Below are 13,666 nucleotides of genomic sequence, written 5' to 3'. Positions count from 1 at the left end.
TGGATGAAGTCCCAAAAGTTCATTTTCACTTGTTTCCCTTGCCTTTGGAGATGTATCTTGAAAGAAGTTGCTGTGGCTGATGTTGAAGTAGTTATTGCTTATATTCTCCTCTAGGATTTTGTTTTTAAGATTTTATTTATTTGACAAACAGAGATCACAAGTAGGCAGAGAGGCAGGCAGACAGAGAGAGAGAGGAGGAGGAGGCAGGCTCCCTGCTGAGCAGAGAGCCCTATGCAGGGCTCGTTCCCAGGACCCTGAGATCATGACCTGAGCAGAAGGCAGAGGTTTTAACTTACTGAGCCACCCAGGCGCCCCTCCTCCTCTAGGATTTTGATGGATTCTTATCTCATATTGAGGTCTTTCATCCATTTTGAGTTTATCTTTGTGTATGGTGTAAGAGAATGGTTGAGTTTCATTCTTCTGTACATAGCTGTCCAATTTTTCCAGCACCATTTATTGAAGAGACTGTCTTTTTTCTACTGGGTATTTTTTCCTGCTTTGTCGAGGATTATTTGACCACAGAATTGAGAGTCCATATCTGAGCTCTCTACTCTGTTCCACTGGTCTATGTGTCTGTTTTTGCGCCAGTACCATGCTGTCTTTGGGATCACAGCTTTGTAATAAAGCTTAAAGTCAGGCAACGTGATGCCCCCAGCTCTTTCTTTTTCAGTATTTCCTTGGTGATTCAGGGTCTTTTTTCTGATTCCACACAAATTTTAGGATTGTTTGTTCCAGCAATTTGAAAAACACTGATGGTATTTTGATCAGGATGGCACTGAAAATATAGATTGCTCTGGATTTTAATCTTTGTTCTTTTCTAATCTATTCATTCAATGCTATGAATTTTCCTCTACTCACTGGTTTCAGTGCATCTCATAAATTTTGACATTTCACTTGAGGTGGGGAAGGGCAGAGAGAGAATATTAAGCAGGTTCCATACTGAGTGCAGAGCCTGATGCAGAGCTCGATCTCATGACCCTGAGATCATGACCTGAGCTGAAATCAAGAGTTGGACACTTAACTGTCTGAGCAACCCAGGTGCCCCTCATAAATTTGATAAGTGTTTTCATTTTCATTTAGTTCAAAATATCTCTAAATTTCTCTTGAAATGTCCTCCTTGACCCATGTGTTATTTAGAAATTCGTTGTTAAATCTCTATGTATTTTGGGATTTTCCAGTTATCCTTCTGTTATTGATTTCCTGTTTAATTCCATTCTGGTCTGAGAGCAGACACTGTTTGATTTCTACCCTTTTAAACTTAAGGTTTGTTTTATGGATCAGAATGTGGTATATCTTGGTAAATGTTCAACATGAGCTTGAGAAGAATGTGTATTCTGCTGTTGTTTGATGAATTAGTCCAGGGATGCCAATTACATTCAGTCGATTGATGGTGTTTTTTAGTTCAACTACGTCCCTGCTGATTTTCTGCTTTTTGGACCTATTTCTGATAGAGGAGTGTTGAAGTCCACAACTATGATAGTAGGTACATCTATTTTTCTTTGTAATTCTATCAGTTTTTGCCTGATGTAGGTTCACTCTCTGTTGTTAGGCACATACACATTAAGGATTATAATGTCTTCTTGGAGAACTGACCCCTTTGTCATTATGTAACGCCCTTCCTTATCCCTGATAATTTTCCTGCTGAAATCTACTCTGCAATTATTATAACTACTCCTGCATTCTTTTGATTAGTGTTGACATAGAATATTTTTCTCTACTTATTTTTAATTGATATGTGTCTTATACTTAAAGTGAGTTTCTTATGGACAACATATAGTAATTTGGTGCATTTAAACTACTGATCTTCAAAGTGATTACTGATATGGCTGGATTAATATCCAGCGTATTTGTTACTGTTTTCTATTTGTTGCTTTTGTTTTCCACCATCCTTCTGTTTCTTGTGGTTTAAACTGAGCATTTTATATGATTGCATTTTCTGTGTTTGCTTAAAAAGTGTATCAATTATAGTTGTTAAAAAGCATTAAATCAAAAACTAATGATGCATTATATGATTGCTAACTGAACTTACATTTATAAAAAAGAAAGTTGCCTTCCCCCCTTTTTTCCACAAGGGGGGAAAAAGCATTTATAGTGGTTTCCATTCAGTTTGCTATTATAATGAATTATTATTATTATTATTAAACATTTTCATGAACCCAAGGATACTTTCAAATAACATTATGTCATTTTATAGGTATTATGAGTACCATATAATAATAATCCTAATTACTCTCTTCCATTCATTGTACCATTGTCATTGATTATACTTATATTTAAGCATGCATATATTTATGCATATGGTATATGTATATGGTATATACATATGTAGTTGAATACATTGCTCCTATTACTTTGAACTATTATGCTACATCAATTAAGAATAAGAAAACTACAAGTTTTATTATTTACATATATTTTAGAGAGAAAGCACAAGCAGAGAAGAGTAAAGGGAGGTGGAGAGAGAAAATCTTAAGTACGCTGTGCACTTAGTATGGAGCCTGATGTGAAGCTCAATATCATGACTCTGAGATCATGACCTGAGCTGAAATTTAAAATCAGACACTTAACTGACTGAGCCACCCAGGCACCCCACTACAAGTTTTATTTTATCTTCACTATTCCTTCTTCAGTTCTCTTTATGTAGATCTGAGTTTCTGACCTTTATTATTTTCTTTTTAAAGAATTTTTAAAAATATTTCTTGCAAGGCAGGTCTACTACAAGCTCAATTTTTGTTTCTCATTCAGTTTGAAGGGTAACTTCATAGGGTACAGAATTCTAGGTTGGTGGGGTGTTTTTCTCAAGATTTTAAATATTTTAATCCACTTTCTTCTTTATATGGTTTCTGAGGAGAAGTTGGATGTAATTCTTATCTTTGTTCCTCTATAGGTGAGGTGCTTTTTTCCCCTCTGGTTTATTTCAGGAGTTTTTTTCCTTTAACTTTGATTTTCTATAGTTTGAAATGATATGCCCAGGTGTATTTTTTTGTTTGTTTTGTTTTTGTTATTGCATTTATCTTAGTTGGTATTCTTTTAGCTCCTGGATCTGTGGTTGAGTGACATTAATTTGGGGGAAATTCTCAGTCATAATTGTTTCAAATACTTCTTTATTCCTTTACTTTATTCTCCCACAGTCCTTGGGTATTTGGTTCTGTTTTCTTCACTTTTCAATTTTAGAGATCTCTATTGATATATATATCATCTGTGTCTAGCCCATTAAATGCATTCTTCATTTTTCTTTATATAATTTCGATCTCTACTTTTTTTTTCAAGTATTTTTATCTCTCTGCTTACACTGTGCATTGCTCTTGCACATCCTATTATATCCATGAGAGGCCTTAGCATATTAATCATAGATGTTTTAAATTCTTATTCTAATAATCCCATCATCCCTGTCAGGTCTTGTTCTGATATGTCTCTGTCTATTCCAGTCGTCTTTTTTTGCCTTTTTAGTATGCCTTGTGATTTTTTCCTTTTTTAAAACTTAAAATTTATTTGGGTTTAATTGATATATAACATTATATTAGTTTCAGGGACACAGCACAATGACTTGATTTTTATATACACTGTGAGATGATCACCACAATAAATATAGTTAATATCCACTGCCTTACATAAATATTTTTTATTTTTTTATAAACATATAATGTATTATTAGCCCCAGGGGTACAGGTCTGTGAATCGCCAGGTTTACACACTTCACAGCACTCACCATAGCACATACCCTCCCCAATGTCCAGAACACCACCCACCTCTTCCGACCCCCCTCCCCCCTGCCCCCCTCAGTTTGTTTTGTGACATTAAGAGTCTCTTATGGTTTGTCTTCCTGATGATCCCATCTGGTTTCATTTATTCTTTTCCTACCCCCCAAACCCCTCACGTTGCATCTCCACTTCCTCATATCAGGGAGGTCATATGATAGTTGTCTTTTTCCAATTGACTTATTTCGCTAAGCATAATACCCTCTAGTTCCATCCACATCGTTGCAAATGGCAAGATTCATTTCTTTTGACGGCTGCATAGTATTCCATTGTGTATATATACCACATCTTCTTTATCCATTCATCTGTTGATGGACATCTAGGTTCTTTCCATAGTTTGGCTACTGTGGACATTGCTGCCCTAAACATTCGGGTGCATGTTCCCCTTCAGGTCACTGCATTTGTATCTGTAGGGTAAATACCCAGTGGTGTGATTGGCGGGTCATAGGGCAGCTCTATTTTCAACTTTTTGAGGAACCTCCATGCTGTCTTACAGAGTGGTTGCACCAGCTTGCATTCCTACCAACAGTGTAGGAGGGTTCACCTTTCTCCTCATCCTCGCCAGCATCTGTCATTTCCTGACTTGTTAATTTTAGCCATTCTGACTGGTGTGAGGTGGTATCTCATTGTGGTTTTGACTTGTATTTCCCTGATGCCGAGTGACATGGAGCACTTTTTCATGTGTCTGTTGGCCATCTGGATGTCTTCTTTGCAGAAATGTCTGTTCATGTCCTCTGCTCATCTCTCAATTGGATTATTTGTTCTTTGGGTGTTGAGTTTGGTAAGCTCTTCATAGATTTTGGACACTAGCCCTTTATGTGATATGTCATTTGAAATATCTTCTCTCATTCTGTCAGTTGTCTTTTGGTTTTGTTAACTGTCTCCTTGCTGCGCAAAAGCTTTTGATCTTGATAAAATCCCAATAGTTCATTTTTGCCCTTTCTTCCCTTGCCTTTGGCAATCTTCCTAGGAAGAAGTTGCTGAGGCTAAGGTCGAAGAGGTTACTGCCTGTGTTCTCCTCAAGGATTTTGATGGATTCCTTTCTCACATTGAGGTCCTTCATCCATTTTGAGTCTATTTTCATGTGTGGTGCAAGGAAATTACATAATATTTTTGTGTGTGATGAAAACTTTAGGATTTATTCTTAGCAACTTTCAAATATACATCATTAACTATGGGCACTATGCTGTACATTATATCCCCATGATTTATTTTATAGCTTGAAGTTTATACTTGTTGATCCCTTCACCCATTTTGCATGTCCCCAGCTCTCCACCTCTGGCAACCATCGATCTGTTCTCTGTATCCTTGAACTTATTTTTTTATATTGATGATATTTTTTTATATTCCACAAATAAGTGATATCTTATGGTATTTGTCTTTCTCGGACTTATTTCACTTAGTATAATGACCTCAAGGTCCATTCATGTTGTAGTGAACAGCAAGATTTCCTTTTTTTAATGACTGAATAATCTCCCACTTCATGTATGTATATATATGTGTATGTATACATATCCCATTTTCCTTATCCATTCATCCATCAATAGACACTTAGGTCCTTTCAATATCTTCGCTATTGTAAATAATGCTGCAATGAACATAAGGATGCATATATCTCTTTTATTTAGTGTTTTCATTTCCTTCAGATAAATACCCAGAAGTAGAATTTCTGGATATGATAGTTCTATTTTAATTTTTTGAGGAAACTCCATAGTGCTTTCCATAGTGGCTGTACAAATTTACATTCTCAACAACAGTGCACAAGAGTTCCCTTTTCTCCACATTCTCACCAACACTTATTTCTTACCTTTTTGATAAGTCACTCTAACAGGTGTGAGGTGATATTGTGGTTTTGGTTTGCATTTCCCTAAGGATTAATGGTTTTGAGCACATCTTCATGCATGTGCTGGTCATCTGTATATCTTCTTTGGGAAAATGTCTATTCAGATTTTTAAATCAGATTTTTTGCTATTGCTTTGTATGGATTCTTTATATATTTTGAATATTGGTACCTTATCAGGTATACGATTTGTAAATATCTTCTCTCATTTGGTAATTTGCCTTTTCATTTTATTGATGATTTCCTTTGCTGTGAAGACTCTTTTGAGTTTGATGTAGTCCTAGTTGTATATTTTTGCTTTGGCTACCTTTCTTTTTGGTGTGTACAAAAAATCACCAAGACCCATGTCAAAGACTTATTGCTTGTGTTTTCTTCCAGGAGTTTTATGTTTTCAGGTCTTACATTCAAATCGTTGATCCATTTTGAATTAAGTTTTGTATATGGTGTAAGATAGAATCCAGTTTCATTCTTTTGCATGTGGCTGCCCAGTTTTTCCAACACCATTTATTGAAGAGACTCTCTTTTCCCCAGTATATATTCTTGGCTCCTCTGTCATAAATTAACTGACCATATATGCATAGGTTTATTTCCCGGCTTTCTATTCTGTTCCACTGATCTACATGTCTATTTTTATGCCAATACCATAATGTTTTGTCTGTAATTTATTTTTCTTGATAGTTGGATATGATGTACTATGTAAAAGAAACTGCTATAAACAGGCCTTTAGTAATGTGGTAGTAAAGTGTGAAGGGAGGAGAAGTGTTTTGAAGCCCTATGATTAGGTCTTAGTCTTTTAGTGACAGTATGACTCTAGATTGTAAATTTCACAAGTGTTCATAAGTTTTGTTCTACTCCTTTAGGTATATGAGGATGGATAAAGTGAGCTCGAGTTGGGTATTTCCTTTTTTCCATGTGGAAGGCCAGAGTTGACTGGAATTGAGTACTTTCTTTTCTCCTAGGTCAGTTAGGTGGTAATCTATCTGGTTAGGCCCTGATTAACTAGTTTTCCTGAAAGCAGGCCTTATTACAAAAAGACAGAATGCTCTGGCATATTTTAAAAGCTCCTGATGACAGAAGTATGAGGGGATTTTTTTCTTTATATTTATTGTGAGAATCAGTTTGAGTACCTGAAGATAAATGACACAGAATTGTGGAGGGCCTTCTTAGGACTGGGATTCTCTGAAGTTTTTAACTTTCAGAGCTGTTCACACTGAGTCTCCAGCAAAACGTAATTCCAGTTCCAGTTTTGAGTTTCTGCTCTTAAAAGCTGTGACTCCCTATGTTTGCCTGACTCTAATCTTTGGAGCAGTGGTTTACCTTGTATACTTCCTCTGTTATAAATTTAAGAAGAGTTGTTGATTTTTCAGTTTGTTGAGCTTTTTACTTGTTAGAATGATGTGGCAACTTCCAAGCTCCTTACAAATGCAACCAGAACCCAGAATGCCAGTCTTTGAAATGCTTTATTTATGATAATTCAACTTCTAAATTTAGTAATAAGGAATATCAATAAGTTATTTCTTTTGCCCCAATGTAATGAAATTAACCTATCACTATATAATTGGGTTGGTTTGGCAATCAACATTTAAAAAAATGAAACAAAGTAAAGGTATCTGAAGTACATCACAGGTAGTTAGGGTGAATACATTTTAAGGCAATATATTTTTTAAGATTTTATTTTTAAGTAATCTCTACACCCAACATGGGGCTCAAACTCACAAACCTGAGATCAATATTTTTTATTTTTTTTGTAAACATATAAAAGCATGACCTAAACATGCTTCACTGACTGAGCCAGCTGCCTCTAATGTAATATTTCTTAATGCAGATCACAGAAAAAATTTTGAAAGATTATCATGTTAAGGAATGAAAAATTTGTTGTATATACTTGAAATGTAAAATGACCCTAGGGAAAAAAGTACTGATTAAAATATCAAAGTACTTTTAGGGACACCTGGGTGGCTTGGTCGGTTAAGTTTCTGTCTTTGGCTCAGATCACAATCCTAGGGTCTGGGGATCAAGTCCTGCATTGGGCTGCTTGCTCAGAGAGGGAGCCTGCTTCTCTCTCTGCCTGCTTCTCTCTCTCTCTGACAAACAAAAATTTAAAAAATCTTAAAAAAAATCAAACTACTTTTAAATAAAATTTTAAAATAGAGATGTTAGTGTGAGAAAAAAATAAGGTTCACCATTATCTTATTTACTTAGATCCCATATATGGAAAGTTCATGAATTATGATAACTTAATAAAAATTGGATTTTAGTTTACTTTTATATTAAAAAGAAAAGAGGTTACCTGAAAAATTCAAATGTATGTGAAATGGGACTCATTTGCATATAGATACATGAATCTTTATCCTTATGCCTAAATACTGAAAATCTAAAACCATTTTACTTTTATTAAAATCAGTTAAATCTTACAATCCAGCAGAAGCAGCATGTCACTTAGATTGGAAATTTAGCAATCAGATGCATGGATATGAATTCCAGCATCAATACCCACTGATATGGTGACCCTGGGCATGCCACTGAATCTAAATGTTAATTTTCTAATTGGTAAAATGGGAATTATGTACTTCTGTGACAGCTGGAAACAAGTCATAAAAATATGAACGTACACATGTGCAAGAAGCTTAACAACCTAACATGCTATGTAACTGTTAGGTGTCATCACCAAGTAGATAATAAAATGCTTGTTCAAGTAGAAACAAAGCACTTTTCTTAATTTTTCCTCCTCTCCTAAAACAAAAAGTCTCAAGTGCTAAATGTCTTATGAAGTACTTTATCAATTTCATTGCTTTACTTAATTCACTGTAAATGGAGGTGTTTTCATCTATATTTTTATATACAGAGTTTTAAAAAAACACAATTCTTTCTGACGATTTTGTATGAAACTCAAGTAAGTACTATCTCACTATTTTGGAAAGGTAAATTAACTGTTATTGTGAAAGGGTTAACTAGCTGAGCTGTAAACAAATTTACTAAGGAAATATACAACATATTGAAAAACAGGTTGTTTTACCAATACTGTATGTACAAATAGGGCTGCCAATTACAAATAAGTGGTACCATTAAAGTACCAGAGGCCAGGTCCCTACCTGAAAATGGCTTTTGGTTGTTCAAGTTAATAAATACTACTAATAAAAAAAAAACTTGAAGATAAAAATTCTTTATTTTTCAAAACATTACATTTTTAAAAAGATTTATTTGAGAGAGAGAGAGCAAACATGAGGTGGGGGTGCAAGGGGCAGAGGGAAAAGGAGAAGCAGACTCCCTATTGAACAAGGAGCCCGATGCTGGTCCTTGGGATCATGACCTAAACAGAAGGCAGATGCTTAACCAACTCAGCCACCCAGGGCATCCCCAAAATTCTTATTTATTTATATATTTATTTATTTATAGATAATATCTGTACCAATGTGGGGCTCAAATCTACGACAACAAGATTAAGAGTTGTACACACTACTGAGCCAGCCAGGTGCCCCCAAAATAAAAATTCTTGTTATAAATAAGTGTATAATGTATCTGATTGGTCTTCCTATAAAACTGATCTCATTAATACAGGTTTTAATCAAACTTTCATGTATTAAGACCACTTAACATTATAGCATTTAGCTTTAAATTAGTCACAAGAGTATCAGACTCACCTTGATTGTGCCGCCAACAACTTCCATTACCTTGCCTCGATACCACATAGTATCTGATCCTCTTACTGCACAGGCTTCTCCCTTTTTCCAGAAATAAGGCTCCAAAAGACCAAGGCATTTTAAATTATTTTGAATTTCATTCATCATTTTTATTAGCTCGAGTTCTGAAGAAATTATTAAAAATAGAAAGCATTTAGGAAGAACTTACTACCATTTTCAATATGAAATCATCAATAACCTTTAATAATTTCACCACCTTGACAATAGCATAAGGAATCAATAGAGTTTTAATAAAGATCTAATTCAGTCAGGGCACCTGGGTGGCTCAATCAGTTAAGCATCTGACTCTGAGTTTAAGTTCAGGTCATGGTCTCATGCATCCTGAGATTGAGCCCTGCCACTATCAGCAGGGAAACTCCCTGAGATTCTCTCTCTCTACAACTCTGCCCCTCCCACCATGTGCCTGCATGTGCCTTCTCTCTCCCTCCCTAAAATAAATAAATCTTTTCAAAAAAATCTGATTCATTCATAGCTTCTATATGTTTCAAAACATACTACTAACATGTAAATAACTATTCTGTTCTCTGGTTATGAATGCAAGCATTATTTTGGGAGTAAAGCATCATTAAAAGCTCTAAACACATACTAGATAGCCTAATATAAAGGAACTACCACTTTAAGATAAGTCATTTTGCCAACATACCTAAGTAAAATAGAACACAAGTCAGGTGTTACTTGATACTTAGATAGATACAGCATAATGCTGGGATATAAAATTAAAATTCTGATGTTGCTACTCACTGCTAATTGGATCATCAATTCCATAGTAAATACATAACCCCATATAGCACTGAAAGCAAAGTGTGGGGTCAATTCCCATAAGAGTTCTACCACTTTAGTTGTGTGATTTGGGGGTTGTTCCTTTACCTCCATAAGCTTCAGTTTATTCTATAAACCTGGTATAATAGAACTTATCTCCATTATCAATACTGTGCAGGATTAAATGTAAAACATCCAGAACACTTCCTGAAACATAGTAGTCAACCAGTTTTAGCTATGACTCTATAAAGGTTAAGAAAAGTTTCTGGATTAAGTACTACTGCTGAAAGTCTCAAACACTGTTCTCTTCTATTATAGCCAATTGCACAGATTTATTTTTGAGTTTAAAAACAGTATTTAGGGGGCGCCTGGGTGGCTCAGTGGGTTAAGCCGCTGCCTTCGGCTCAGGTCATGATCTCGGGGTCCTGGGATCGAGTCCCGCATCGGGCTCTCTGCTCAAAAGGGAGCCTGCTTCCCTCTCTCTCTCTCTCTCTGCCTGCCTCTCTGTCTACTTGTGATCTCTCTCTGTCAAATAAATAAATAAAATCTTTAAAAAAAAACACCAGTATTTAGGAGATCAACAAATGAAACAAAAATTTTAACAAATTCACAGCCACCTATCCATAGGTGGACTTACTATGGATTTCATGGAACTTTAAGACTCATGAGTGTTAAGAGTTATTGTCAGTTATAAAGTATTCTGGACACATCTAGGTTGTAGTAAGGAAATACTTGTACATAAATCTCAGGAAGGACTTGAATATTCTCAAAGGGCCCCCAAACTCCAACCATTCACTGTGATTTCTGTCCTCATTCTGAATGAATATAAACTTCTGTATCTTTTTTCTTAGAGAGCCTCCAAACTTGTGTAAGTGCCAGGTCTTACAAATCTGGAACCACTTCCATGCTTAACTTAGGCCCAGTGTCTATTCCTAGTGTTTCAATAAATGATTTTTATGTGGAAAGCACTTTGTTTGAGTTATTTAATTTAACCTCACAACAAACCTGTGAAAATGAGGTTAAATCTTGCCCAAGGTATTTCAGCTTATAACTTACTAGAGAATTGTAGCTGCTAGTTATTCCTTGTACTGATTAATTCCACATAACATAAAATACATTACCTGACAATTTAGGTACTACAAATATAGTTCCATCATCGCCAATACAGCTGACAATTGCCTCAAATACTTTCACGTTAGGAATAGCTGGTGGTTTGTAGCATCCAGTGGTTCTTGGTTCTGGAATTTTCTGCTGAAATTCAGATACCCTGTACTCACTAATAACATCAGCAGCTTTTTTGTCAGGGTCAAAGTTAATCTTAATACACTTAGTAACCATTGAGTCTTCTTGTTCCAAAGGGATTTCCAGAGACTTCTCAGATGATGAATAGCTGTTATTGAATTTTGTAATTCTGTAACATCCAAAAAAAATATTATATCTAAACATGAGCAAATAAAAACATTCTGTGGAAAGCAATATAAAAAGAGTCCTTCAGATATACTGGGAATTTAAAGAATATATTTGTTTTAGTCTAGGATACATTAGTCTAATTTGTTACATAAAATGAGCATAATTTAGGTAACAATAAAAATTATTTTAAACTGTAAGTGAGCCTGATGAGAAGAAAATTGATAAACTTCACTTCAATGTTTTAAATTACTATGTAATATTTACATGTTACTCTGTCTTAAAATTTCGTATTAAGTATATCACCAGTATTATACAATTACTAGATATTAAAGGTAAATACAACAACTTCAGGTTGATTCTTTCTCTCTTTTTTTTTTTTAAGATTTAATATATTTATTTGAGAGAGAGAGAGAGAGAGAGAGATCACGAGTAGGCAGAGAGGCAGGCAAAGAGAGAGGGAGAAGCAGGCTCCCTGCCAAGCAGACAGCCTGATGCTCTGCTTGATCCCAAGACCCTGAGGTCATGACCTGAGCTGAAGGCAGAGGCTTAACCCACTGAGCCACCTAGGCACCCCCTTCAGGTTAATTCTAATGTAGTCCCCAGACAGAACATGCACATGTTCTATCAAAATAATACAAATATAAGTCCCTTAAAAATAATAGAATACTAGGGAGAGAGTGGTAATATGCTATATTCATCCATAATTTTCTTTTTACTTCCTATCATTCCCTTCCAGTTTAAAAAAAAAAAAAGTTATGTCTACTATTAAAAAAACCCTAGGAGATAGGATTTTGTATTCTTCTTGTATTTTCTTTCAAAAAGAGAAACATTTATGAAATAGCCACATAATATTTCAATTAAGATCGTTCCCACTTGGTCCTTAGCCTTGAGATAGCTAGTAGTTTAGGGGCTGTAAAAGCAGTAGAGAATACCGCAGTGGCAGATGTTAGCAGTATTAACTTGCCTAGTATTTTTCACTTTAACATTTATTAAGGAACTACTTTAGCCTAAAGCCAGTGAACCCGAAAAGAGACACATGCAGGACATCAATACACAGAGCCTCGCCGGATGCCAATACCTAGCTAGTTAAGTCAGCATCTACCATGCCTAGGCAACTACTTCATGTCCCATTTTATTTTGGGTTTCTTATTCTCCTTCCCTTCCATCAGGATTGGGGTCCTAGTCCATATAAGGTAATGTATAGTAATGCAAGATTAAAAAAAAGAAATCTGACCATGTATGGTATGAAGTGGCTACTTGGAACATATGTTTGCAATTCCAGTATACCTTACGTCCAGAAGGAAAGAAATAAGAGGAAGCTAGGGCTATAGCAATATCTTAATCCTTTGCCCCTTGGACAAATGGTACCTTAAACCACAAATTTAGTACCTGAAAAGACTTTAAATGTAAATATTCAATTACATTTGTGCTATCCATTTCTGTTTCACATAAACACATTTTGATATACCTACCACAATTTCCAAAATAAAGCTTAAAGATTTATGTCTAAGCAAATGGTGTCAGAGGGTCAGATCTAGTAACAGCTATGTAATTCTCTTTTCCTCTGGTTTAGAATGTAAATGTCAAAGCAAAAGGCAAAATATAAAAGCAAGGGCACCTGGGTGGCTCAATGGGTTAAGCCTCTGCCTTTGGCTCAGGTCATGATCTCAGGGTCCTGGGATTGAGCCTCGCGTCAGGCTCTGCTCAGCAGGGAGGGAGTCTGCTTCCACCTCTCTGCCTACTTGTGATCTTTCTCCATCAAATAAATAAATAAAATCTTAAAAAAAAAAAATATATATATATAAAAGCAAAAATGTCAGTAGGAATTTAAATATGCAAGAACTAATGGGCCTGAATACAGAAATTAGTGATCTTGAATGAATTTATTTCTGAACTATCTCCTAAAGGTTAGTTTATAAATCATTAAGAGCATGCAAGATGAAATTCAGGTTTGAAAGCACACAGATATGAAGATGTACATAGGCAAATAAGAAGCCTTCATTATAAACTGATGTTAAAAAAACAAGTCTATACCTCCTTTCTCTCAAAGCCAAACCCTTTTTAATCAAATATTTAGAAACATCGACACGCTCTCCTTTTTCATCTCTGCAGAAAATTTTCACAGGTAATGGCCATGTTGTATTGTTTTCCTGCAGTGATTTAAGAGCAGAGTAAATATGAAACACTAAAAGGAAAAC

General features: G+C 35.3%; 1 protein-coding gene across 1 annotated transcript in view; it reads right to left on the bottom strand.

The window, feature by feature from the left end:
• RNF17 (ring finger protein 17) overlaps positions 1-13,666 on the bottom strand; it is a 154,793-nt gene that overhangs the window by 35,854 nt on the left and 105,273 nt on the right. The window contains exons 24-26 of the mRNA XM_047722828.1: positions 13,503-13,618; positions 11,180-11,469; positions 9,240-9,403 (exon numbers count right to left, since the gene is read on the bottom strand). Coding sequence (XP_047578784.1) covers positions 9,240-9,403; positions 11,180-11,469; positions 13,503-13,618 — 570 coding nt within the window. The remainder of the gene's footprint in view (positions 1-9,239; positions 9,404-11,179; positions 11,470-13,502; positions 13,619-13,666) is intronic.

The sequence above is a fragment of the Lutra lutra genome, chromosome 3, assembly GCF_902655055.1.
Source record: "Lutra lutra chromosome 3, mLutLut1.2, whole genome shotgun sequence".
Lineage (NCBI taxonomy): Eukaryota > Metazoa > Chordata > Mammalia > Carnivora > Mustelidae > Lutra > Lutra lutra.
This window is presented reverse-complemented; position numbering and strand designations above follow the sequence as displayed.